Genomic DNA, 23138 nt, shown 5'->3' with positions numbered 1-23138 from the left:
ACTGCTGCTTATTTCCACAAATTGTTGTAGGGTTTGTTCACTAATGGTAGAATGACTGCTGTACGCCGGAGAGCTGAGTCACCTATTTCAGTTTTTTAAAACGTGTAAGAGCTCTTGTTTTTAAAACTTTAAAAAATATTTCATAAAGGCACACATTCATGAATTTCCAAAACGATGGTTTCTCCATTTGGTATGTTGCATGTTTTATTTGTAGCCAAGCACCGGAGAGTATTCACGGCTTTGCCAGCACATTGGCACAACCATCCGTATCCCGCCGAGTGCAGAAAGAGCGATGGAAGTCTCCCCGAATAGACCAACACATGATGGAGATGAACAGTGTAACTTTCACACATCGGTGGGGCAGATGTTCAGTGTCATTTTGCACATAGTTGTAAAGCCAATGCCCTTGCAATTTACATCAACCATTGACAGCCCAAAGAAATGATCTTTTACATTCATAAATATTACAGCAACATAAAATCATCTGATGTAAGACAGCATCTTGAGGTTATGCTACCATGTACCCACTGGTTCTAAGGTAAACAGTGAGAAATGCTACATTTTTAAAGGGTAACTAGACAAAACAATCCGTTTAAGCCAGAAGAAATGAACACAGAAGACATGATAAGCTAACGGTCGTCACTTCTGCTTTGAATGTGGGCTTCCAGCCTGATTTAGTTCAAATGCCCACTCGGTTCACAGTTAATTAAGTTTCTCTCATCCTGCTGTGGGAAGTACTCAACACCTACACTAATCTCATGAACAAGTCTTTTATTATAAGCTTACAATAAAGCAAAGAACCTTCTTGTGACAGTACTCGATTAGATTTGGTTTGCTTTCACAGTGAAGCTCTTGTAACGTTCCCCATTATTTTGCACACAATGAAATGTGAGGCCATTTCTGACTTGAAATACCAAACAAAACACGAGCAGTTTGAATGCTTGAGTAGATTCAATAAATAAACACTATTCCAGCCGCAATCCAAATACTGAGAATGAATTAAAAACTTAAGGTTGACGCATTGAATACCAGCATATTATTATATCACAAAAAAATACCCTTTATATCCCTGGCAGTAAAACCAAAGGAAGCCTTTATGTAAACACAATGAAATGAAAGTAAAGTCTCACCAAGGTGAAAACAAGTAAACATTGTTTAAGTGTCAGAAAACCTAAATGTATGTTTAACTAAATACTTTATGAATGGACGGGAGAGGTGATGACATTAGCACGGCGCTCCGGTTGTTTCACATTCAGCGCAGAACCAGAATAACCAGACGGACGGCACGGCTGTATGTGACGCTACCAGCAAAGCACAGGAGACCTTCGACTATGACTGGAATGTTGGGCCCTTGCAATCAACAAAGCAGTCGCAGGATTACAAACATGCCAATATTACTGAAACGATTGATCATTTTGGAAAATGATGACAACCACCTCTATACATCAGTAAAATGGTCACAACTCGGGATCAAAATGCGCTTCGCGGAAAAATAAACAGCAGTTTGTCAGCAGCAGCAAAAGCAGTACCTATTTTTGAACTTTGAGAAACACTGAACCGTAGTAACAGGCCCACGTACATGGATCATTGGAAATAATCTGATAATGCCAAACTCGTACACCTGACACCTCCGGCTACACAATAGTGCTGCGGTAATATACATCTATTAGACGAATGAACAAGGGCACCACAAAAGGGCTGACATTAAGCTCACAGTTCCTGTCCGATTGAAGACAAAGAGGTTCATCCTGCTTCATTCTAAATTCCTCGTACCTTGAACGATATTGGTCCTCGTGCTGATGTTGGGAGTTCTCGTGCTTAACATCTGCCTGGGTCGGGAAGCCTGTCACTCACAGACCTTATCCGTGTCTAGAAAATACATTAAGCTCTCCAGCGAAAGCACTGAGAACAGGAAAATATGATGTTGTATTCAAAGTCCCTCTAAAATCCCAGGAAAAATCAGCTTATGGACGCACGTCTGACCGTGTGCCGCTTTGTCAAAAAGGCAGAATGTGTTCTTCGAGAGAGGAGTGGAATACTCTCCCGGCAGCTGCCCTACCCGACATATTTGTTATATCATTTAAAAAATAGCACTACTCCTCCTCCTGCAGAGGCAGACCAAGCTGAAGCAGGGATAAAATGTGTTTTATGCAACACACCATTGAAAGCAGATAAGAGTACAAAGGAAGCGTGTGCCTGTTGCATTGTGCCTGTACTTTAAGCCCGTACCTTGGTTAGAGCAACAATTAAACCACCTTGATTCCAGCGGAGACCAAGACACGTCCCTCCGCATTAGGTGCACCGTACCGTGCGCCTACAGTAGGCTCACCATTGACAATACCGCCCAGTCCTCAGAGACGGCCATGGGCGAGTTTCAGCCGGAGAGATTTAGATGAGGTGGATTCACACCTGCCCGATCAGCAGCAAGACCCACGAGAGGCTCTGCGGTTGCCATGGAGATCAATAGTACTGCTCAGCAGCGCGTGGTCAATCTGGTCCTCGGCAGCCAGAACCTCCCTGACAGCTGCCTCGAACGCAGCCGCGACGTTAGTGTCATCCTTGGCGCTGGTCTCAAAGTACGGGCAGCAGCTGTTCTCTTCACACCAGGCCCGTGCTTCGTCCTCGCCAACCTCCCTCTGCTCCACGTCTACCTTGTTGCCCAGCACCACGAAAGGGAAGCGCTCGGGGTCTTTAACGTCAGAGTAGTACATGAACTCCTTCTTCCAGCAGCCAAGGTTCTGGAAGCTCTGCAGGTCGTTGACAGCGAACGTGAGCAGGCAGCAGTCGGCGCCTCGGTAAAACGGCGTCCGCAGGGATTTGAAGCGCTCCTGGCCGGCGGTGTCCCAGATCTGAAGAGTGACCAGGCGTCCGTCGACCTCCAGGTCCCTGTTCAGGAACTCCACTCCGATGGTGTGAAAGGACTGGGAGTCGAAGCGGTCCGTGACGTAGCGGTTCATCAGCGAGGACTTGCCCACTCCGCCGTCCCCCAGCAGGATCACCTTCAGGAGGAGGCTCTTCCCACCCATCATGCTTCCAACCCAGCAGGGCCGCCACACCAGGTGGCAGACCAGGGTCAATTTAGCCTAAAAAAAAACATTCAAAATAGAAATCAATATTAACAAAAGGGAGTTAAACTTGAACACCCAGAGCAGTCTATGGAGCTCGGTTTTGTTGGTTATTCGGTGTAGATAACTGAGGGAAATGGCTGACGTTGTAGCAACATCTGTATTGAACCATCAGTCTTACAGACAACACATGAAAGGGAGATTTCTAATGGTTGACTAGTTTCAGGGACACAACAACAGGGGTGAAGGACCGAGGTGTCTGCCAAAAGGTCTCTGTTTGCTTGTCTTGTTGTTCTTTAACGACAAACTATTACTGACTACTGATAGGATACACACGCATGAAATGAACCCAATGGTGCAGAATCTTCTAGGTTTTTGTCCTAGTTTGGGTTTTTCTCCTTTTCTTCCTACGCCATAACTAGTGGGGCGAGTCGGGATCCTCAGCTGACTGCGGCCACTGCACATGCGCAGATCAAAAAGATGCAACTCGACATGTTTGCTGTGAACCGCATCCTCCAAAGCTCTGATTTTAGCGGCTTCGCCGAGGCTCCTCTGCGAAACTGTGAAGTTAACGAGGAACCGAAAACCGAAACGAGAACGAGGCTTTCCTAAAACCTCAACGCACCCGAGAGTAACAGCGCAGCGCCTCGAGCATCCAGCCGACAAGCTAGCCGGCTGCTCGGCTTGTTGACATTCCATCCCGGGCCGGCGACCCGCCAGCTCTCGCCACTGAATCTAAAGCAGCCTACGAATACATGTTGCAAAGAGGTGACGTATCTATCATTAGAGTCAATGTCATAACAAATAGATTTTTTTGTTAAAGATGTATGTGTACTCACCCTTGTCCTAACGGTGTGTCGCGCGCGGCTCGTCCCTGCAGCTGACTGAGGTTTTGGTGTCGTGACGTGCGCGCCGCCAACAACGGGGAGGTGCACGTGCACGTCCTAAAAAAAACCGTTTCTGTAGTTTTGTATAAATCAAAGTGTCACTTTTGAGGCCTGGTTCCTCTACTGGCTGAACGATTTTCAGCATTTTTCTGTTCTGTACCAAGTTATACTTACTGCACTACCCTAGGGGAATATTTTACTTTTTCTCTGCTGCATTTATGTGCAGCTGTCACTAAGATGTGTGTAAAATCTACATATACATATAAATAATAAAATAGGATGTATTGACTAAACCACCAAAGTGTATGGATTACGTCTACCTAAACAATTTATGATAATAGTGTGCAACTCTAACAGGGGAAAATAACAAGTAGCCTGCTATTACTTGAGGTACTCGAGGCACATTTTGATCGTAATACCTCTCTACTTTAACTTAAGTAAGATCCCCACATATGTTTAAAGCAGAGTGATTTTTTTTACACAACTGTTAGACTAGTAAAGACATACAATTTAAATGTTTAACCATTTAGAAAAATGATTACACCTTTTTATGAAATTAAGTTAACCACAATTAGGTTAACCACTTTCAAATCATATAATTCACAATATGTAGTTCAAATTAAGGAATTACATGAATATATATATATATATAGAGGCACATTATATATATATATATATATATATATATATATATATATATATATATATATATATATATATATATATATATATATATAATGTGCCTCTATTGGTATTATACGTATACCAGAATCGTCAGAACCTTTACAATCAGCATATTTTTGGTTTTATGCAGCGTGCAGTACACACCTCAGAGCTGCAGGTGGCGCTGGGTAGAGTTGGTTGGCTCGTTACCCGAAGAAGAAGAAAGACAAAAAGCTATACGTAGAAGAAGAATCCGGCTGTTTTGATTCCCTCTGTGCCGTTGGCTCAACAGAGCATCACTTTGTCATCACTGCCCCTCAACAGGACAACAACTGTATGTTTTCAGTGAGAAGACTCAAGAATAGCTCACCTTCATGTGTTTGCTGCAGCGGTAATGGTAGGAAACAGTGTAATATGCTTCGATATTAACGTTAGTTCTGTAGATACACCACTGACACGTATGATTAAATGTTGGTCAACATCGCCGATTTTTGTCTACAAACTTCAGCTGCGAGGAGAAAAAACTAACATCCATACTTTAATGTGCCTTACGATGAGCGCCAAAACAAAGCGTGGGAGTACTAACGAGGCTAAATCACGCCTATGGCATAAACCAGCTGATTGATCTGTTCTAAAGGGGTGACCTACTTGTAAGCTCTGTATTGTGTGTTGTTCTCTCTTCTCTTTTTGTCCACCCTGTAGATGGCGGGTAGGGGCAGGCTCGTGCCCTGTGCATGTCTGGGGCTGTTCGGTGTCCTTTGCTGGGTCTGGGTCTCTTTCGCCTCCTTTACAGATGACCAACTTCCTCCGGGGGCACCGGATGCACTGGACCGGGGGGCCTTTCAGCCCCAGAGTGCTCTGTCAGAGATGGAGTTTGCCTCCGTCGGTCCATACAGAGGACCTGGCAACAATGACCGCCGCAACAACAAGGAGCTGCCCATCCTCCTGTGGTGGAGCGGAGGTCTGTTCCCACATTTCCCCGGGGACTCTGAACGCATCGACTGTGCCACATCGTCCTGCCTGGTCACGAGCAACCGCAAGGTACCGAAGACGAATGAACCTCGAGAAGTGTTTTTTAATGAAACTCTTGGCTCAGACAGAGAGCAGATGCTCGCTCACACTGATAATAATCACTATGTCAAGTTGTTTTCCGACTGCCAGTAATCCTGAGTTTGATCTTGAAAGGTCCAGCTGTACAAACGGACCACATCCATCATCTTTTACGGAACAGACTTCCGGGCGTATGAGGCGCCACTCCCTCGTCTCCGCCACCAGACCTGGGCCCTGTTCCACGAGGAGTCGCCCATGAATAACTACATCCTCTCCCATGGACCGGGGATCAGGCTGTTCAACTACACCGCCACGTTTCGCAGGGAGTCCGACTATCCTCTGACCCTGCAGTGGCTGCCTTCGCTGGATTACCTGCTGGGGCCTGTGGTCGTGTCCCTGGAGGAGAAGAACCGGCTGAGGAGGAAGGGCCTGGGTCCGGTGCTCTACATGCAGTCCCACTGCGATGTACCATCTGACAGAAACAGATACGTTCAGGAGCTCATGAAGTATATTCAGGTACAACACAAAGATGCTTTTGACCAAGATCCATGCTTGAGGTGTAAAGCTTCTTCCAGTTTAGGACATCGTTTTTTAGGATTCCTGTAAAATGTTTTCACATTGCTGTAAATGGAATAGTCCGTAGGCACGTCTCCTTGGTCTCGGGTATCGGTTATTTCATCATAAAAAAATAGCAATGGTACTAAAGTAAAGTTTGTTAAATTATTTACATTTTTTTTCCTCATCCTCCAGCATTTGTCCTCCATTAGAATACTTTTTGTCTTGTTTTGTCCCTGTTGTGTAAAAAAGTCAGAACACATTTCTGCTTATCGTTGAATGCCATTTCCAGTAATGTCTCCAATCTTTGACCTTGCCTAAGCCGTTCTTTGCAATAAACACCATCTGGATCACACTGAAAATATGTAGCCGTTTAGTCCTCCTTATTTCTATTTGCACACACACTTGTGCACACCGGTCAAGAGGTCAAAAGGATTCTTTGTCCAAATCCCCAGCGAGGAATTATAATTAGTAATGTCTAATGAAGCTTTTTATTTTATTTATACCATTAAACCACAAATAACCAGAGGATGGTCCCTAACTCTCTCCTTTCTCACTCATTATATTTCTCTCCATAGGTGGACTCTTATGGGAAATGCCTGAATAACAAACCTCTGCCCGTCCATCTGGAGGACACCGCCACGGCTACCGGCGAAGAAGCCGGCTTCATGAATTTTGTCGCACGCTACAAGTTTCACCTGGCGATGGAGAACGGCCTGTGTCCTGATTACATGACGGAGAAGCTGTGGCGGCCTCTCCATCAGGGCTGTGTGCCTGTCTATCGCGGCTCCCCAGTGGCGGCGGACTGGATGCCCAACGACCGCTCCGCCATCCTCGTGGATGACTTTGCCTCCCCGAAAGCTCTGGCTGAATTCCTCAAACACCTTGATGAGGACGATGAAGAGTATGCTAAATATTTAGAGTTCAAAAACCCCAGCCGCATCACTAACCACCGTTTGTTGGAGGCTCTGGAGACCCGCGAGTGGGGGGTTAATGACATGAGTAAACCCAATTACCTGAATGGATTTGAATGTTACGTGTGCGACCGGGAGAATGCGCGACTGGCGGCAGAACGAGCCAACAGGAAAGCCCCTAAAACGAACCGGCCGCCTCAGTCTAAGATGGCCAACAACTCTCACATGGGGTGCCCGCTGCCCAGCCCGGGGTACGGACACGTCAAAGACCTACCTGCAGACGACGGGTGAGTTTGTCTAAGATGATTCACTATGCCAGGTGTGAAAGCCTGGTACTTTCTGCACTTTAATGTGAATAACAACGTCCCGAGGGGGGGAGAGAGAGAGAGAGAGAGAGTCTATTTTAATGGGCTAATTAAAAAATATCCTCTGTGACGAGTCTAATCTGTGGGTGTATCTGTCTGCAGATGGTTGCAAATATGGCCCCAGGATTACTGGCAGAGCCTGGACCAAGCAGAGGGGCTGGAGTCTTTGATAAGACTTAACGAGTCGGACCCTTCGCTGCTGTGGAAGCACATCCAAAACATGGCTGTGAGCAGAGCCAGGGGGAAACACTGACACAGACCTCCAAAACAAACGGGAGGCTGGAGCGCATCCAGGATTGCAGAGGTGTCCCATATTATGAGCCCTCTGTTTGAATTAGAAATTGAAGCAGAAATCACTGACACGTTTTCACAAAACGTCTTTACCCTTATGAACGATCGAGTTCTGCTAGAATAGATTTTAGCTCACATGATTCGTTTGTCCTTTCTCCCATGTTTGGTAATGGGAAGATAATGTTCTGTAGTATTTTCATTGCTAAAACTGAGGTGCCATCATTGCCCTTACGGCGCCTCACATTGTTAACATTAACTGCTTGCAGTGCAATTGTTCCACAGAGGCACATTCTCACCGGAGGGGGATTTTTGTTGAACTGGGGCGGAGCCAAGGGAGCTGTGCCCAACTGTGTGTGAACCCCATCAAACCAGTAGCAAACCCGATTAGCTTCTTCAGGCACTCCGCAGGAAGCTGATGGTTGTTAGCTAAAGTCAGTTATGTACACAGTTATTTTAAATGTCTATGCCAGGAAAGTATTGTTTCATAGAGGTGGGAAGAAAGGCAAATGTAAAGTTAAGCACATCGGTCTTATGGGAATTCACGACTGCTTTTACAAAATAGAACTCAGGAACAGCTCATCTAAGGAATTTCTTTTGCTGTTACTTAACAACTTCGCCCCAATAGCTTTGTTACACGATGCTATTTTATGAGATATTTATGTGGAATAGTTTTAATAATGCTTTTCGAGAACACGTGACTGCTTGAGACTCGGTGACAGTCCTGTGTGACGTGACTTTGCATCACATTTTTCTAGCGGCTTTGTATAAATCATTTTTATTTTTTTCAACAAAACAGTCATGTGAACACACTTTTGTATCAAGAGGAACACTTTTTAATAAAGTCATTTATTTGCAACTGTGGCTAAATTCAATCATTATTCACCACTGGCCAGTAGTAGTAGTGTGTTCATAATACATATCCTTCAAAGTTTACATAGCGAGATATAGCGGTCACCACCAGGAAGAAAAAAAACAAACAATACGAGTTAGCATGACATGAGCGCTAACCATTAAATCACTATAACAACCTTTTTGATCACCCTGTAGCACACAACTCCTGAGTTCAAACCAGACACGATCCAAACTACGAGGAAAATGTGAGTTCTCCACTTTATATGCAAATGAACATGAAGGGAAGCGACCGAGGAGAAGAGGCTGCAGAAGGGATTTGATAATCAGTCCAAGGCTTCGCTGTAGCAGCTCTCGCAGTGGACTTTCCCGCCGTGTAGGAACATGCTGTCGAGTAGGTCTCCCATTGGCTTTTTACACACACCACACTGAAACATCAGGAGAATGGAAATGCAAATGGGTTTGAGTGAAGAGCAGTGTTTTTATCCTTGAATTTCTCTCCTACTAATTTACTGCTCCATAATACAATTATGGCTGTTGCAGCTTTCGAAAAAACAAACTGGTTCAACCTGCTTCATGCACTGGCAATACTCATTAGCTAAACATAATTTGTATCAGAGACTCTTAAGATACAACGTATTGAGGTAAAACCAGTATATCAGAACGAATAGTTTTGCAAAGTTAATTTATTGGCTGCTCTGCAATAAAGAAACCGATGAGATCAACACTGCGCTCATGTCTGTCTTGTGAAGCTACAGTTATAAGCGGATTAGCGTAGCTCAGCATAAAGACGGAAAAGGGGGCAGGAACATGTTATATTAACACTTTTATGAGGCGTTTGAGAGCTGTTGGTGGGTTTCGAACAATGAACAGTGTTTACATTTACTAAATCTAACTGGCCACCGTCCGTAGCATCACATTGACTCTCCAGACTTCATCTAAGTCTCTACAAAAAGCAAATGAACACATTTATCTAAATGTAAAAACTAGTTTCTTCAGGGAAACAAAAGCTCACTTCCATATCCTTATCTTATAGTCCAATAAATACCAAATTGCATCCCCATGCGAGCAGACAGATGGGTTACCTGGAAGCAGCGGGGGTGGCAGTTGATGTTGAGGTGCTCGATGGTGATCTTGGCATCATTACCCACCTGCTCTCCGCAGAAGTTACAGGTGGACGACGCCAGGCCGCTGGGGAGACACAGCGATTGAGACAAGGAACTTTGGCTGCGGCTCAAGCAGCTCACACACAACCGCAGCACAGTCTGCAGGAGTGACCTGTGACCCTTTCTGTCCGGAGTGTAAATAGTCCTTTCATTATTACACCTGCTTTGCCTCCTAATGAGCTGGCTGGTTGGTATTTCTGCTTAACTGCTTGCTTGTGTGGAAATGACACGGCAGGGGGAGACGGGGGGAGACGGGGCTTAGGCTAGAGTCTGGTTTAAAGCAGGTTAGGAGTAAGTTGAGGTGTTGCGTAAGAGAAATGTAAAATACAGGGGAAAAAAGAAGCATCTCAAGACAACATTTGTATTCTCGCTGCTGAGAATTTGCACATGAATCATTTGAAATAGCAGAAGTTGGAGTTGAACTGGCCCAACGCACACGCTGAAAATAGCTGATGTGGCAATGACAATAAAACTATTGGAACTAAAGGAAATGCGAAAGCAGAAGTGTTTGCGCTGAAGAGTAATGTTTAGTTTCAGATCCAGAAAGCAGCTGCCGGCAGGTATATTAAGCATTTAAGGACTTGTGTTATTACCTCGAGTAGGTGGAGGGGCTGTTGTAGGAGTAACTGGTGGAGCTGGATGTCACATAATCTGACCCACTGTAGCAAAAAAAAAAAAAAAAAAAGAGTAGTCAGTAAATCATTGTTAAAAACAGTGTTGAAATCGCAACAATCTTATTATTTGATTGTGTAAACCGCCGCGCGCTGGTCCTACCTGTCGGGTGTGTCTCTGGCATTGTGCAAGGACAGCTCTGTTGCGTTGACGTACTCCTTCAGGTACACGAAACCCCTTGAGCCGCAAGCACGTCGAAAGGAAGATTGAGTTAATGCGCTCGGCTAAAATATTAGCTGTCGCTTTGATTTAAATGTGTCGTCTGTTAGCATCGCTCACCTCTTGGCCTCGGGTTCTGGCGTTAGGACACGCTGGTCTTCTTCTGTCACGCTCCTGGAATAGGTTTCATACCTGCGGAGACAGAGTGCAGCAGCGTGAGCCCCATCTTTCACTCACTGACAACCGCAGTGTGACGGGTTGTACAGGAGGACTCCGCATCTGTCAAACGTTGCTCTGGAGGTAATCACTTTCTGCCATCGCTTGTTAATGCGGCGCTGTTAAACGGGCTGCGATGTGACAAAAGGACATCCCTAATACACATCATTAATCTGACATCTGGAGGATGATAATTAGAGGGAAGGAAATGAGGGCAAATTGAAAGACAATGGGAGAGCAGATCTTGTCATTTAGCTTCAGTAATGTTCAGGCGTCTGTTTAATCGGGAATAACAGGGGTTGCAGGTAGCATTAGATCCAGACTGCAGTCTTCTGATGACACAAGCTAAATTCCCTCCCTTGCTCATAAACGCGGGGACAAAAAGGGGTGGAGGTGTAATACATGAAAGAGGGTTTATGTTCATCTATACATTCAATTTACATGCAGCAGCAATTCCTTGCTTGAAATAAAATACATGAATCTCCAGTGAAAGAAGGCCGTCTTTTACAAAAGTTAAAAAAAATCTGCATACCGGAAAGTATTCTTGCACGTGTCTGACATTAAGATGATGAACTTACCGATCCACAACAGGCTGTTCTTCACTCAGTCTCTCCCTGGAAAGTAGAGAAACTGGATTTATCAACCGGGTGTGATGTCTTTTCTATTACTGCAGGATGCCTCATTCCGACCCGTCTCTTCCCTGCGCGTTGTGATGGTAAATGCTTCTCACGCTGTCATTTCCTTCTTAACTACACAGTTTTTCCATCATGAATCAATCATTCAAACCTGATAGTGGTGATGGTTGTGACCGTCTCTGTCTGTTTGTACTCCGTGCTGGAAAACAGAGGACAACCCTGCATCATGAAAAAGTCTGCCAGTACGGGTGAGGAAGTCAAAATATTGCAAACCAGTTGATTATTCTCAGACTGAACTGTGGAGAAGTTTCAACTTATTTATCTTCATTATATGGTCGACAGGCCTTAAGATGCTGTAATGAAATTGTGAAAAATAAAGTGGTTAAATGGCTTTTAATGAGCCCAGTCACCAAGGAGCCACCTTACCTTTCCGCCTCCTCCTCCTCCTCCTCCTCTTCTCCTGTAGTGACTGGGAGAGTATAGACCGTGGGGGACGTCCACCTGTCCCATGGGGAGTCATTCTCAGCTGACCTTGAGCACAAACAAAGACATCCCGTATTAGCATGAGAGGATAACACATTTTTAGTCTTTGTATGGTAAAAAAAAGCCTTCAAGGAGATCCGTTTACCGCAGCTGTGAAGAAACGTTGTAACAAATATGTGTCTGACCTATTTTAAAATCAGCACCAGTGCACAATGTTATCCGGCTCAACGAGTAGCCGCAAAAGCCTAGTTGGAAAAAAGACAACAAATACACACAGGGGGGGCTTTAAAAAAAAAAAAAAGAAAAGATGACTTACTTTCTCTCAAACCTGACCAGCGTCTCTTCATCTAGCATTTGGGCTGCTGGCAAAGCTTCTTGGCTGAGAGGGGAAATACATTGAAAGGCTTTTAGCGCATAATGGACACGGATGGGTGCGCGTGTAGATGAGTGAAACATAGTGGAGCATATTGTGTGGAAGCGGAAGAGTAAATCGATGCGTTTCTTCACCTCTCTTCGTTGTTCTCCTGCTGGGGGGGGCTGGTTTGCCATGTGCGCGCCCATGTCCGCTGACTGCTGCCACCGGGGGGAGAGAGAGAGAGACAGAGAGGATGCAGAAGCCATGACAGACCGGCATACGAGGCCGTAATGTGCGCACGTTGAGAGAACCGCTCAGACTTCCCTGCACTCTTAACACAATTATGCACTAAACTCTGTTTGATACCTCGTGGCGTCAGTGTTGATAGAGATTAGGTCTGAATGGGAATCCAACACATGACTGTCAAACAGACGCACACACACACACAAGAAAAAAAAGGGGGAGAGTGACGTGAAGTAAAACATTAGAATTTCAGGAAATTGGGTGCCGTGGGGTTTGAAGGGCTGATTATGGAACACGATGCCCGGCTGGGGATCTTTGATGCTTGCCGTCGCTCATTTTCTGTCATCACTCAACTCTATAAGAAAGGCATAATGTGCCAAAATACACTCTAAAAAAAGTCACAATAGAGTTATAGCTTATGGTTCGTTTATTAATTAATTAGTCAAATAGAAAATTAATTCTCAAATCTTAAGACATTTTCATGGACAAAATAACCAATTGGAAAATGGCACCGTGGCCTTTTTTATCTTATTTTTCTCTATTTTTGAACTGAATTGGTAAAGCTAATTGGTGAAGAACATAATTATTAATTTCAGAGAGGCTTCACTTCACAGTTAGGTGGATGACAGAGGAGAGGTTTCATTAGCGCCATCTATTCAGATTCTGGACTTGGGTCGCATGAAAGTAAGTGATGCACTAAAGAAACCCCCATATCTATTCAAAAGGTGGAGTCTACATTATACCACACTGCTCAGTTTATCTGGCATAAAAGCTGTTGATCACAACAAAGTGAAGCAGTTGTCCTAGTTCTAATATTATGTAGCAATATGATCATATCTGTATTACAAACAAAGAATACAATGCAGAAAACGGGTAATTTGCATAGTCATTTGCATTGTCATTCCAGTACCTGTTGTTGGAAACATCAGACTCAGGCTGTAGCAGGTCAGAGGAGCTGCAATAGAGAAAAGTGGCTCATAATCAGGAACTGCTGCATTATGCATGCCGAGATGCTATCTGGCTGGCTGGAAAACAGTCAAAGCTCCAAACCAATATGATTACCTGTTAGAGGATGTGGTCCCTATCGGATATGGATCAAAGGGATCAGCCGAGCTGAAAAACAATTTCACACTGATTTCACTCTCAATTGTCAGCATGGCCCATCTTGTGTCAGAGGAATTTTGATCACATTGACTCATAATGGAAAGATTTAATGCAGTTTGAATGGTAAACAGAAACACAGAGGAGCCCGAGGCCAAACGCAATCAAAAAAAAATCACAATCTGGGTGTCTTTGACAAATGGAAAGACGATTCTGCAGCAAAAAGAAGTTTCCTTCAGCCGCAATGAACCCTGTCTTCAGTCTACAACGATTACTGACAACTGAATAAATCTGCATTATCGGTTTTCTCCTCGTCTTCAAACAATGCATCCTTTCCTTAACAATCATTTTTTATTAACTTAATTGCCTGTTTAATCTGGGATGAGAATCTACTTGACAATTGAATCACATTTTTAAGAACATTTCCGTTTCCATTTATTGTCAGCAGAGTAAACCCTTCCTCAACACATCGACAGACTTTATTGCACACGCTTTAACGCAGACACCGTTACACACCAGCACCTGTGCCACGCTGCAGCGAATAAACTACCTCGACTCAGTCACCGTGGTGTGCGCGTGTGAGCTCCATGGATCGGCATTGGCCTCGCGGCTGCATGCGGGCGCGATGATGGGAAAGTAAGACAGCGAGGAGAGCGGTACAAATGAATGGCACCGTGGGAAGGGAAAAGAGGCCAACTGAAGGTAAGCGTGGTTCTTCTCATGCACTATTTACAGTGCCGGTCCATTAGAAGAGCTTTGGAACCCACTGAACAATTTAACAAGCAGGAAAAAACATCCTAATATAGTACAGAATAGACTGTGTGTGTGTGTGTGTGTGTGTGTGTGTGTGTGTGTGTGCGTGTGTGTGTGTGTGCTCGTACCTTTTGTCAGTAATGATCACAGTTTTGGTGGTTATGGTGACGGTCTCCGTGAGGCTGTGGGTAAGGGAGAACGCAGCACAGTTGCAGGCAGAGTTAGTATAAATCACCAAGACATATCTGGACGGAACTCATTTCTGAGCAGGAACAGCTCTGCACAGATAGATAATAGTTTAAGAGCAGCCTGCCATCTCCTTCTACCTTTGTGTGTCTCCGGCTGTTTCATCCGTCCGTTTCTCCTCCTTCCGCTGCGCGTTGAGCCTGGCGGAGACAAAAACAAAAGGCAGCAGTACTAATCAGTACAGAACATTTCCTTCAATTCACAGTTGCGGCGCAGATGTAAGACGTGGCTTTCCGCTTCAACGCGTTGCGTCGGTCGCTTCAGGAATCCGCCACCGCGTTTCTATCGAACGCGGGTTGAAATAGAACGCTGCAAGTAGAGGAGCCCGGATTCATGGATCAAACTTGTTGGCGGATGGAGTTTTATTAAAAATCGTACACCTCGGGGAGCCGGGCCGTTCGGCTCCCTCATCTGCAGTGATGAGTATTAGTGGTACGCGAGGAAGGGGAGCAGAGGCCACCGCGAGCCCGTCTCTTTCTCACCTGCGGGCCTCCGTGTTGATTGGAATGACATCGTTAGCCAGGAAATCCAGGGGGCCACTGGTCTTTTCCGGCTTTGACGCACTAAAAAAAAAAAAAAAAAAAAAAAACAGACACAAGGGACAAGGGAGCTATTGGTTAATATTTAAATGATTTGCATAGCATCTGTATTTGGGGCCTGGGCGAGAAAAGAGCTCTCCTTCCTGTACCTGTTTAGTTCACTAAGCAGATCCTGACTCCAGCGTCCCGGGCTGGGGGGGGCGGGCTCTGCTCTGCTCTCCTCGGGACTGCGGCGGAAGGATGAAGAGGAAGAGGAGATTGCGGTGATAAACAAAAGAGGTGTTTCGGATTCAGAGGAGATTTCGGGGCAGGAATAGGCCAGTTGAGGTGGAGGAGGCAGCGGAAGGGGGAGGGTGGGTCGTTAGAAGTCCAGCAGTGCCACCTTGTGGGTATTAGGAGGATGTCTAATGTGAGGTCCTCAAAACAAGGACGTGTTTCTAACTGACCCGTCGGTGAAAGCCAGGAGATCATCTGTGAGTGGTTCCCGGCTGCCGAGCTCTGGATCTGCCTCCTCTTCATCACTGCACACAGCAGGAGAAAACAAATGAGCGCGGCGGCTTCGGCAAGTCTTCGTACATCTGCATATTACATTATTCTGAAGTGCTACACTTCATCAAGTCCAACTAGGGACAGACTCTCGTGTGAGGGACTTTAAAGCACCTGAAATAGAGATGCGGGTTGTTTTGTGGTTACTTTAAAGTGAACACAGTGGCAGTCAGCCATTATCTCTTTTCCTGCCAATCCTGCTATGACATGGATGAGGAAGTTGTTTGTTTTATACCCATTCTCTGTAGTGTGACTGTTCGCTGAACCTGCTTCTTCCTCTGCCAGCACTGGCGCGTCATCCACAAAGCTGGAGAGGAAATACACTCTTATTATCACATGGGTGTTGAGGTTGGAACGTGAAGGTCTATTTTTTTCTTCACATTTTTTCCTTTTATCCTTCTTTCATCTTTGGTATTTTTTTTTCAAGTACCTGGTGGAACTTGAGTTGAAAGTAATGAGGGTGTTGGACAAGTTGGTGAGCGTGTCAACACCGGAGCTGTGAAAAAAAAGATCCTATACGTGAGTAGAATAAGAGCAAACAAGCACAGGGAAAACCACATAAAAGGCATACATCAAAGCTTTGCTTAAGAATTATGAATTATATCCGCTCTGCATCTGGAAAACTGCTTGTTCCTCCCTCACTGAGAGCAAAACACTCAACTAGGTCTCGACTCTTTGCTGTCCTTGCTTCGAAATGGTGGAACGAGCTCTCTGAAGACACCAGGACCGCAGAGAGCCTTCACATCATCCGCCGCAAACTAAAGACACACCTCTTCAGACTCCACCTCGACTAAAGACTAACAAATTGTAGCACTTAAATTGTAGGCTACTTATAACGCCACTCATCTATAGCAAATTGTAAATTGTAACTTTCTTGTTCTCCTGAGTTTGTACCCTATGGTTGAAATGCACTTATTGTAAGTCGCTTTGGATAAAAGCGTCAGCTAAGTTACACGTAATGTAATAATGTAATGTAATTCATTCATTACGTTAAAGACAAAAATACCTTGACAGACACGTTTGAGGCTTACCATCACTGATGTCAGAGATAAAGTACACTGATAAAAATACTATGCAGTGGTGGAAGTATTCAGATCCTTCCCTTAAGTGCAAGCATGCATTAAGTCGATAGCAGTTATTTAACACAAACTACTTCCATCGCTATCACTTACAGATCACGTTTAGTGGAACTCTCACCTTAGCTGTGGAGCCGGTTTCGGTACGAACTCTGGTTTTGCTTCGGTCTTCACTGGGGACACTGGGGCAGGTGTCCGAGGGACGGGCGTAGACGGGACGGGGGCTGCTGGAGTAGGAGACGCCGGGCTTGGCGCCGCTGGGGCGAGGTCAACCAGAGGAGCGTTGACTCGCCCGGAAAAGGCAGAGGCCTTTGCTTCTGGCTGCGTAGGGACAGCTTGAAAGCACTCCGGCATGAGAACAGGGGCAGGAGCGGCCGGTTTGGGCTCAGGCGCGGCGGCGGCAACGGCAACAGATGTGACGGGCGGGGCGGGGGAGGTGGGCGGATTGCTGGCAGGTGCTGGTGTCGCAGCGTTCTCTTGAGTCCTGAGGTCAACAAACATTTTAACATAAGTTCTTTCCTAAATACTCAACTTGTCACTTTGTCTCTTGTCTGTTACTTGTTCGTTAGTGCACTTTATGCTTAATATTTTTCTTTTTAACTTTTTAATATTTAAAATTTTTTAACTTTATTTTATACTAACCCATAGCCTTAGCATTTCATTCCACTTTATTTTATTACTTGTGCACTGTTGTCTTGTCTGTCTACTGTCGCGCACTAACCGCCAAGACAAATTCCTTGTATGTTTGACATATTTTGGCTAATAAATGTTTCCTGATTCCTGATATCATGTGTAAGTGAAAAGCACATTTTTTCAAAGTCTGTTTAAACCATGTAACTCGCGCGGATTGACGGTTAAGATGAGCATTTGGTGGAGTGATATAAGACACACTCATATTTCTTAGCAGCAGCAGCAAAAAGCACATACACAACCTGACTGCAGGTTGAAATATTCCTTCCGTACTTGAGTGCAAGCATGCATTAAGTAGATGTTGTTGTACTAAAACACAAACTACTTCCAGCACTTTTGTTAAAATATGTGGCAGCACTGAACACGTTTAGTGGAACTCTCACCTTAGCTGTGGAGCCGGTTTCGGTACGAACTCTGGTTTTGCTTCGGTCTTCACTGGGGACACTGGGGCAGGTGTCCGAGGGACGGGCGTAGACGGGACGGGGGCTGCTGGAGTAGGAGACGCCGGGCTTGGCGCCGCTGGGGCGAGGTCAACCAGAGGAGTGTTGACTCGCCCGGAAAAGGCAGAGGCCTTTGCTTCTGGCTGCGTAGGGACAGCTTGAAAGCACTCCGGGATGAGAACAGGGGCAGGAGCGGCCGGTTTGGGCTCAGGCGCGGCGGCGGCAACGGCAACAGATGTGACGGGCGGCGCGGGGGAGGTGGGCGGATTGCTGGCAGGTGCTGGTGTCGCAGCGCTCTCTTGAGTCCTGAGGTCAACAAACATTTTAACATAAGTTCTTCCCTAAATACTCAACATTTCATGTGTAAGTGAAAAGCACATTTTTTCAAAGTCCGTTTAAACCATGTAACTCGCGCGGATTGACGGTTAAGATGAGCATTTGGTGGAGTGATATAAGACACACTCATATTTCTTAGCAGCAGCAGCAAAAAGCACATACACAACCTGACTGCAGGTTGAAGTATTCCTTCCGTACTTGAGTGCAAGCATGCATTAAGTAGATATTATTGTACTAAAACACAAACTACTTCCAGCACTTTTGTTAAAATATGTGGCAGCACTGATCACGTTTAGTGGAACTCTCACCTTAGCTGTGGAGCCGGTTTCGGTACGAACTCTGGTTTTGCTTCGGTCTTCACTGGGGACACTGGGGCAGGTGTCAGAGGGACGGGCGTAGACGGGACGGGGGCTGCTGGAGTAGAAGACGCCGGGCTTGGCGCCGCTGGGGCGAGGTCAACCAGAGGAGTGTTGACTCGCCCGGAAAAGGCCGAGGCCTTTGCTTCTGGCTGCGTAGGGACAGCTTGAAAGCACTCCGGGATGAGAACAGGGGCAGGAGCGGCCACCTTGGTGCAACCCGGCTGCGTGTCTTCAAACGGATCCTTTACTGCAACAGGCCCTGGCGGGGGGGCGTCCTTCACAGGCCCCGGGGCGGGTTTCACCACCTTCAGGGCCGCAGGCGCAGCGTCGGCTCTGTAAAGAATAACCGTAATGAATGATTTTGAAGCCTTGCACTCGTTGCACCGCATGTAGGAAGGCGGCACGGGACCTACACGCTCGCCGGTTTGGGCTCAGGCGCGGCGGCGGCAACAGATGTGACGGGCGCAGCGGGGGAGGTGGGCGGATTGCTGGCAGGTGCTGGTGTCGCAGCGCTCTCATCATCATCATCATCAACTGTCTCCACCCTGTACATTCGTAGCCGAGCACAGATGTGCGCACACACACACACACACACACACACACACACACACACACACACACACACACACACACACACACACACACACACACAGTGGATAGATAAGGTAAAGATCACAAGTTTCTTTTTTGTATTAAAGCGTTGACAGAGGAAGAAATTACCTTCTAGCTACAAATGCTGGACTGCTGTTGGCTAAAGAGGTTTCGGGCGCCATATCTTGAGTCCTGAGGTCAACACACATTTTAACATACCCAACATTTCATGTGTAAGTGAAAAGCACTTTTTTCCGTTTAAACTATGTAACTCACTTAACTTGAGCGTTAAAATAAGCATTCGGGAGCGTGACATAAGACATACATACTCATATTTCTTAGCAGCAGAAAGCACATAGGACCGTTGCCTGACTGCAGATTTCATCAGAACACTGCTGGCAGCCTCCGTCCTGTATGAATGAGTCGTTATGACGTTAGAGTAATCTCCTCTCCGGGGTCACGCGAGTTCAAATTGGATGGCGTGCTTTTGCGCGAGGACAATACCGTTTCTCCTGCTCCTCGCTGCTCAGCTGGGCCTCCTGGTTCCCTGCGGTGGGCCTCACCGTGTAGGGGGCTCTAAGGAACAGAAGTGCAAAACATACACCTCGTCAAAACATGTTCTCACTCATCTGATGGCGGTCGACTGGGGAAACCGATTTCTCGAGCGCTCACATTTTCTTGTAGCTTTCTGAGGGTTTCTTGGGGAATTGTGTCGCTGTTTGACTGTCAAACAATAACAGATCGCATTAAAGTGGGAGTGTCTGGTCACACAATGAAGCTTGTTTAAGCAGGAGAAGCTCTTACCTAACGCCGTTACTCGTTGAAGACGAAGTAGGACTCTCTAGTTTAGTGAAAACACCTCTGAAAGTAGAACAAAACCCTTTTTTTCCCCAATAATGTCGACTATAGTTCAAATAAAAAGCCCAGTGTTTGGTGCCATTTCTCAGCGCTTGAATAGATCTACAGTTTGGTGATCTAAGTGTGCGTGTGTTAATCTCACCTGATCAGGAATCCTGACGCCGGTGTTCTATAAATTCAAAACAGAGACTCAGCACATATTGCACAGCAGCACGTAGTGGCACAACTCTGTGACCTTAGAGGTCCGCGTTTACCTCTCGGCGTCGGCCTTTACGTCCGGCGGAGTGGATGTTGTTGGTGACGACGCCGGACTGGTCTCCACGGGTTCTCCGTTCAAACGTCCTGCCCTCACTTCTGCTAACCTGCGTGTTCCCAGAGGAAACCAAAAAGGTTTTTGTCGATTCGAGTGGCCGTTACGGTGGACGACGCGGCTACTTAAACTCGGCGGCCTCACCACGGCTTCTCCTCGTTGGTTTCACCCTGGGCTTCGTTGCGCCGCTGCAACCAGCTGCCGTCTCCCTTCAGCTTGGTCCTCACTTTGGTGGTGAGGAACACAGATTCTTTGTCCGCCTCTGAGACACAAACCCACGCACTTGGTATTACACACACACACACACACGCGCGCGCGCGGCAGGCCGCGTCCAAGGACATCTCCATCACTGTGTGCTTGATGGCATGCGTGATTATCGATCCCCGTTGGGCCAACACACAAACACATAATCCACTACTTGTGATTTTTTTTTTTTGTTTGTTTTTTTGCGTCCACTCAAGGCGATGAGAGAAGATCAGAAGTGACGGAGTCATCAGCTCGCCGCAGAGAAACGCAGGCGGACGCGCTCTGCTTCCATTGGAAGAAAACGCGACCGTCTCACATTCAGCCGTACTCACGTTTTGACATGCTTGCTCTGGGGGGCGAAGTCTCTCAATCCTTTGGTTTGTTATCTTTACCAGGCAGCTGAAAATATATATGGACAAACCTCACGGTGAAATGGCAGAAAATTGACATTGATTGTGAAATGAAGTCGTTTTTAGATTGGTCATGTTCCCTCCCAGTGAAGGACGTGTGTAAAGTAAAAGCATTCTTTGGTGTCGTCCTTTAGCTATGCAGACGATCCTGTCCTGCCACTTTCTGAAAAACACTGATGTTGGCTGATTGCAAATGCACTCTCACCCCTTGTGTTTGGATACAAAATATGCTGTTGAGGATGAGTAGTAGAGATTACTTCCTTGCGTACATATTAAAATGAAATGACTACCCAGTTATTTAAAAGGTCAAAAGAGCCCCACTCAGCGGGAAACCCAACGCCCTGGGAACTGAAGAGGAAAGTAGGCGCGGACTACAGCTCATGAAAAATGGAACTAAATTCAGAATGCAAATCTAACGTGAAAACTCCCGAGGCTCAGAATTCACTCCTTTTCACCGCAATATCTCTGGTGACACAACAAACACACAGAGGGCTTGGGAGGCGTACTTGTCTTAGGTTTAGCACTTTGGCCCGAAAGGGGTTAAATGATTCATGAAGAGCAACAGCATTTAAAGACAAACAGGAAGCAGGACGGAAAACTCAACTGCAATCATGACGGGGAAACACCCAAAGAAAACACGAGCACGAGCCCCGACAATCCCCAGACGACACTCCAACCGTTCATACATCAAGACTGGTTTCTCTTAGATGTTTCCGTCCTCACAGCTGCTGATCACTGACTGACCCGAATACAAAGAATCTACCCGCATACTTTCAACCCTGTTGACAATAACCAGCCGCAGCACCTACCTGCTTTCACTTTATTCCCAGGAGAGAACTATCCACCCTGCTCAGTCCGAGAGTCCGTGTCTTCAGTGTCCCTGAGAGGGAGAGAACGTCTTTCTCTGTCTGACAGGTGTCTCGCTCGCTGTTTCAGCGAACAGGTACGGGCGTGAGCACTAACAAGCCCAGCCAGTTAAGGAAGATAGGATGGGGGGGGAGGGTGGAGCAGAGTGTGTGTGTGTGTGAGAGATTGAGGTTGCTAAGTACTCATTTCTTGTTTACTACATCCGCATTATGTTTACGGGAGTTGGCGGGCACATACCTGCCGTACAGGTGGCTCACCATTACATTTCTGAGAAGGAGTAAGGCGACGGGGTGCACAGCGTGGCCCACGCGAACCAAGCGGCCTGCAGCAACGTCCCCGGTGGGACCGCTGCTCTCACGCTCACTGGGCAGGAGAACACGGGAAGCACACGCATCATTAAAATGAGATCGATAACAACACACAGCTGAACCAACCGAGGCAAGCGGAAGTAAACAGAAACGTCAATAAAATGACTTATTTGGATGGTATTGACATCTAATATCCTATTTGAAATAAGAGACATTTTACCTTCAAGGAAACTGGAACCATCAGCTTGAATATTAGAAATCTCTATGGCTGTATATAATCAGTGTGGTCTACCACACCAGCTCATATTCTGGGATGGACGGCAGACGGAGCTTAGTGCAAACTAAATGTTTAATCAGTGCATAACTCTGCCAGAGTTTGTTGAACTGAAAGGCAAAAAAATTGCGACCTGCAACTGCTTCAAAAAAATGGCTGACCATTTACAACCACGTACAAAATACTTTTCAAATCAGAAAATAGTGTGAATAGACCTTGCAACATATGAGCCACGGGGCGGAGCAGGACATTAGCATGGCACAGAGCCAGAAAGTTTCACCCTCACTGGCAAGTGTAAAAGCGCAGGTTTATTATCTGGCTGGATCGCTCTTGAACAAGAAACCAGTCCGACGGCCCTTCCTGTGACGCCGACTCAGCAGTGAATCATTAGGGTGCAGAGAATTCAAACTATCCGGCCTAAACCCCCACCTTGCTGTCACCGCACAAAGACACACAAAGGCAGACATGCTTCACCTACAAAAAAAATCAAAATTGTTGCGCAAGCCAACATTTCAGGCCTTTTGAGGTTTTGTATATTCCTCATCATGAAAACAACCGAATGACAGCTGGAACGTATATGTAGGATGAAGAATTCTCATCATGCATTCTCTCTTCACCGC

At 46.1% G+C, this 23138-nt stretch overlaps 3 protein-coding genes across 16 annotated transcripts; 1 reads left to right on the top strand and 2 right to left on the bottom strand.

The window, feature by feature from the left end:
* Nucleotides 1-178: 178 nt before the first annotated feature.
* rab9b (RAB9B, member RAS oncogene family) lies at nucleotides 179-4018 on the bottom strand. Of its 2 annotated transcripts, none has more exons than XM_040174754.2 (2): nucleotides 3905-4018; nucleotides 179-3083 (listed from the first exon to the last, which is right to left on the bottom strand). In XM_040174754.2, exon 2 carries the CDS (start codon nucleotides 3027-3029, stop codon nucleotides 2418-2420), a length of 612 nt encoding a protein of 203 aa, XP_040030688.1. In that variant the 5' UTR covers nucleotides 3030-3083; nucleotides 3905-4018; the 3' UTR covers nucleotides 179-2417. The 2 variants fall into 2 exon arrangements, with proteins under 2 accessions (XP_040030688.1, XP_040030687.2); XM_040174753.2 differs by lacking the exon at nucleotides 3905-4018 and adding an exon at nucleotides 3691-3809.
* pofut4 (protein O-fucosyltransferase 4) lies at nucleotides 3204-8646 on the top strand. Of its 2 annotated transcripts, XM_040174748.2 has the most exons (6): nucleotides 3204-3833; nucleotides 4767-5012; nucleotides 5318-5656; nucleotides 5801-6181; nucleotides 6799-7421; nucleotides 7602-8646. In XM_040174748.2, the coding sequence occupies exons 2-6, from the start codon at nucleotides 5010-5012 to the stop codon at nucleotides 7750-7752; spliced, it is 1497 nt and encodes a 498-aa protein (XP_040030682.1). In that variant the 5' UTR covers nucleotides 3204-3833; nucleotides 4767-5009; the 3' UTR covers nucleotides 7753-8646. The 2 variants fall into 2 exon arrangements, with proteins under 2 accessions (XP_040030682.1, XP_040030683.1); XM_040174749.2 differs by lacking the exon at nucleotides 4767-5012 and having other exon boundaries at nucleotides 3516-3833.
* znf185 (zinc finger protein 185 with LIM domain) lies at nucleotides 8601-22055 on the bottom strand. 12 transcript variants are annotated; one of them, XM_078102275.1, is made up of 34 exons: nucleotides 21879-22055; nucleotides 20992-21058; nucleotides 20558-20675; nucleotides 20358-20465; nucleotides 20246-20272; nucleotides 20050-20106; nucleotides 19918-19968; nucleotides 19750-19821; nucleotides 19575-19655; nucleotides 19375-19437; nucleotides 19068-19199; nucleotides 18604-18987; nucleotides 17903-18265; nucleotides 16951-17313; nucleotides 16184-16249; nucleotides 15989-16060; nucleotides 15654-15728; nucleotides 15357-15434; nucleotides 15151-15231; nucleotides 14749-14808; nucleotides 14551-14604; nucleotides 13631-13681; nucleotides 13479-13523; nucleotides 12692-12745; nucleotides 12478-12543; nucleotides 12287-12349; nucleotides 11914-12018; nucleotides 11639-11686; nucleotides 11431-11466; nucleotides 10757-10828; nucleotides 10580-10654; nucleotides 10399-10464; nucleotides 9725-9830; nucleotides 8601-9067 (listed from the first exon to the last, which is right to left on the bottom strand). In XM_078102275.1, the coding sequence occupies exons 2-34, from the start codon at nucleotides 20999-21001 to the stop codon at nucleotides 8966-8968; spliced, it is 3204 nt and encodes a 1067-aa protein (XP_077958401.1). In that variant the 5' UTR covers nucleotides 21002-21058; nucleotides 21879-22055; the 3' UTR covers nucleotides 8601-8965. The 12 variants fall into 12 exon arrangements, with proteins under 12 accessions (XP_077958401.1, XP_077958402.1, XP_077958411.1 ...); XM_078102276.1 differs by having other exon boundaries at nucleotides 12478-12540; XM_078102285.1 differs by having other exon boundaries at nucleotides 18604-18858; nucleotides 19077-19199.
* Nucleotides 22056-23138: the final 1083 nt, after the last annotated feature.

Source organism: Gasterosteus aculeatus, chromosome 4, assembly GCF_964276395.1.
Source record: "Gasterosteus aculeatus chromosome 4, fGasAcu3.hap1.1, whole genome shotgun sequence".
Taxonomy (NCBI): Eukaryota; Metazoa; Chordata; class Actinopteri; order Perciformes; family Gasterosteidae; genus Gasterosteus; species Gasterosteus aculeatus.
Note: the sequence above shows the minus strand (reverse complement) of the source record. Positions and strands in the feature narration are given on the sequence as shown.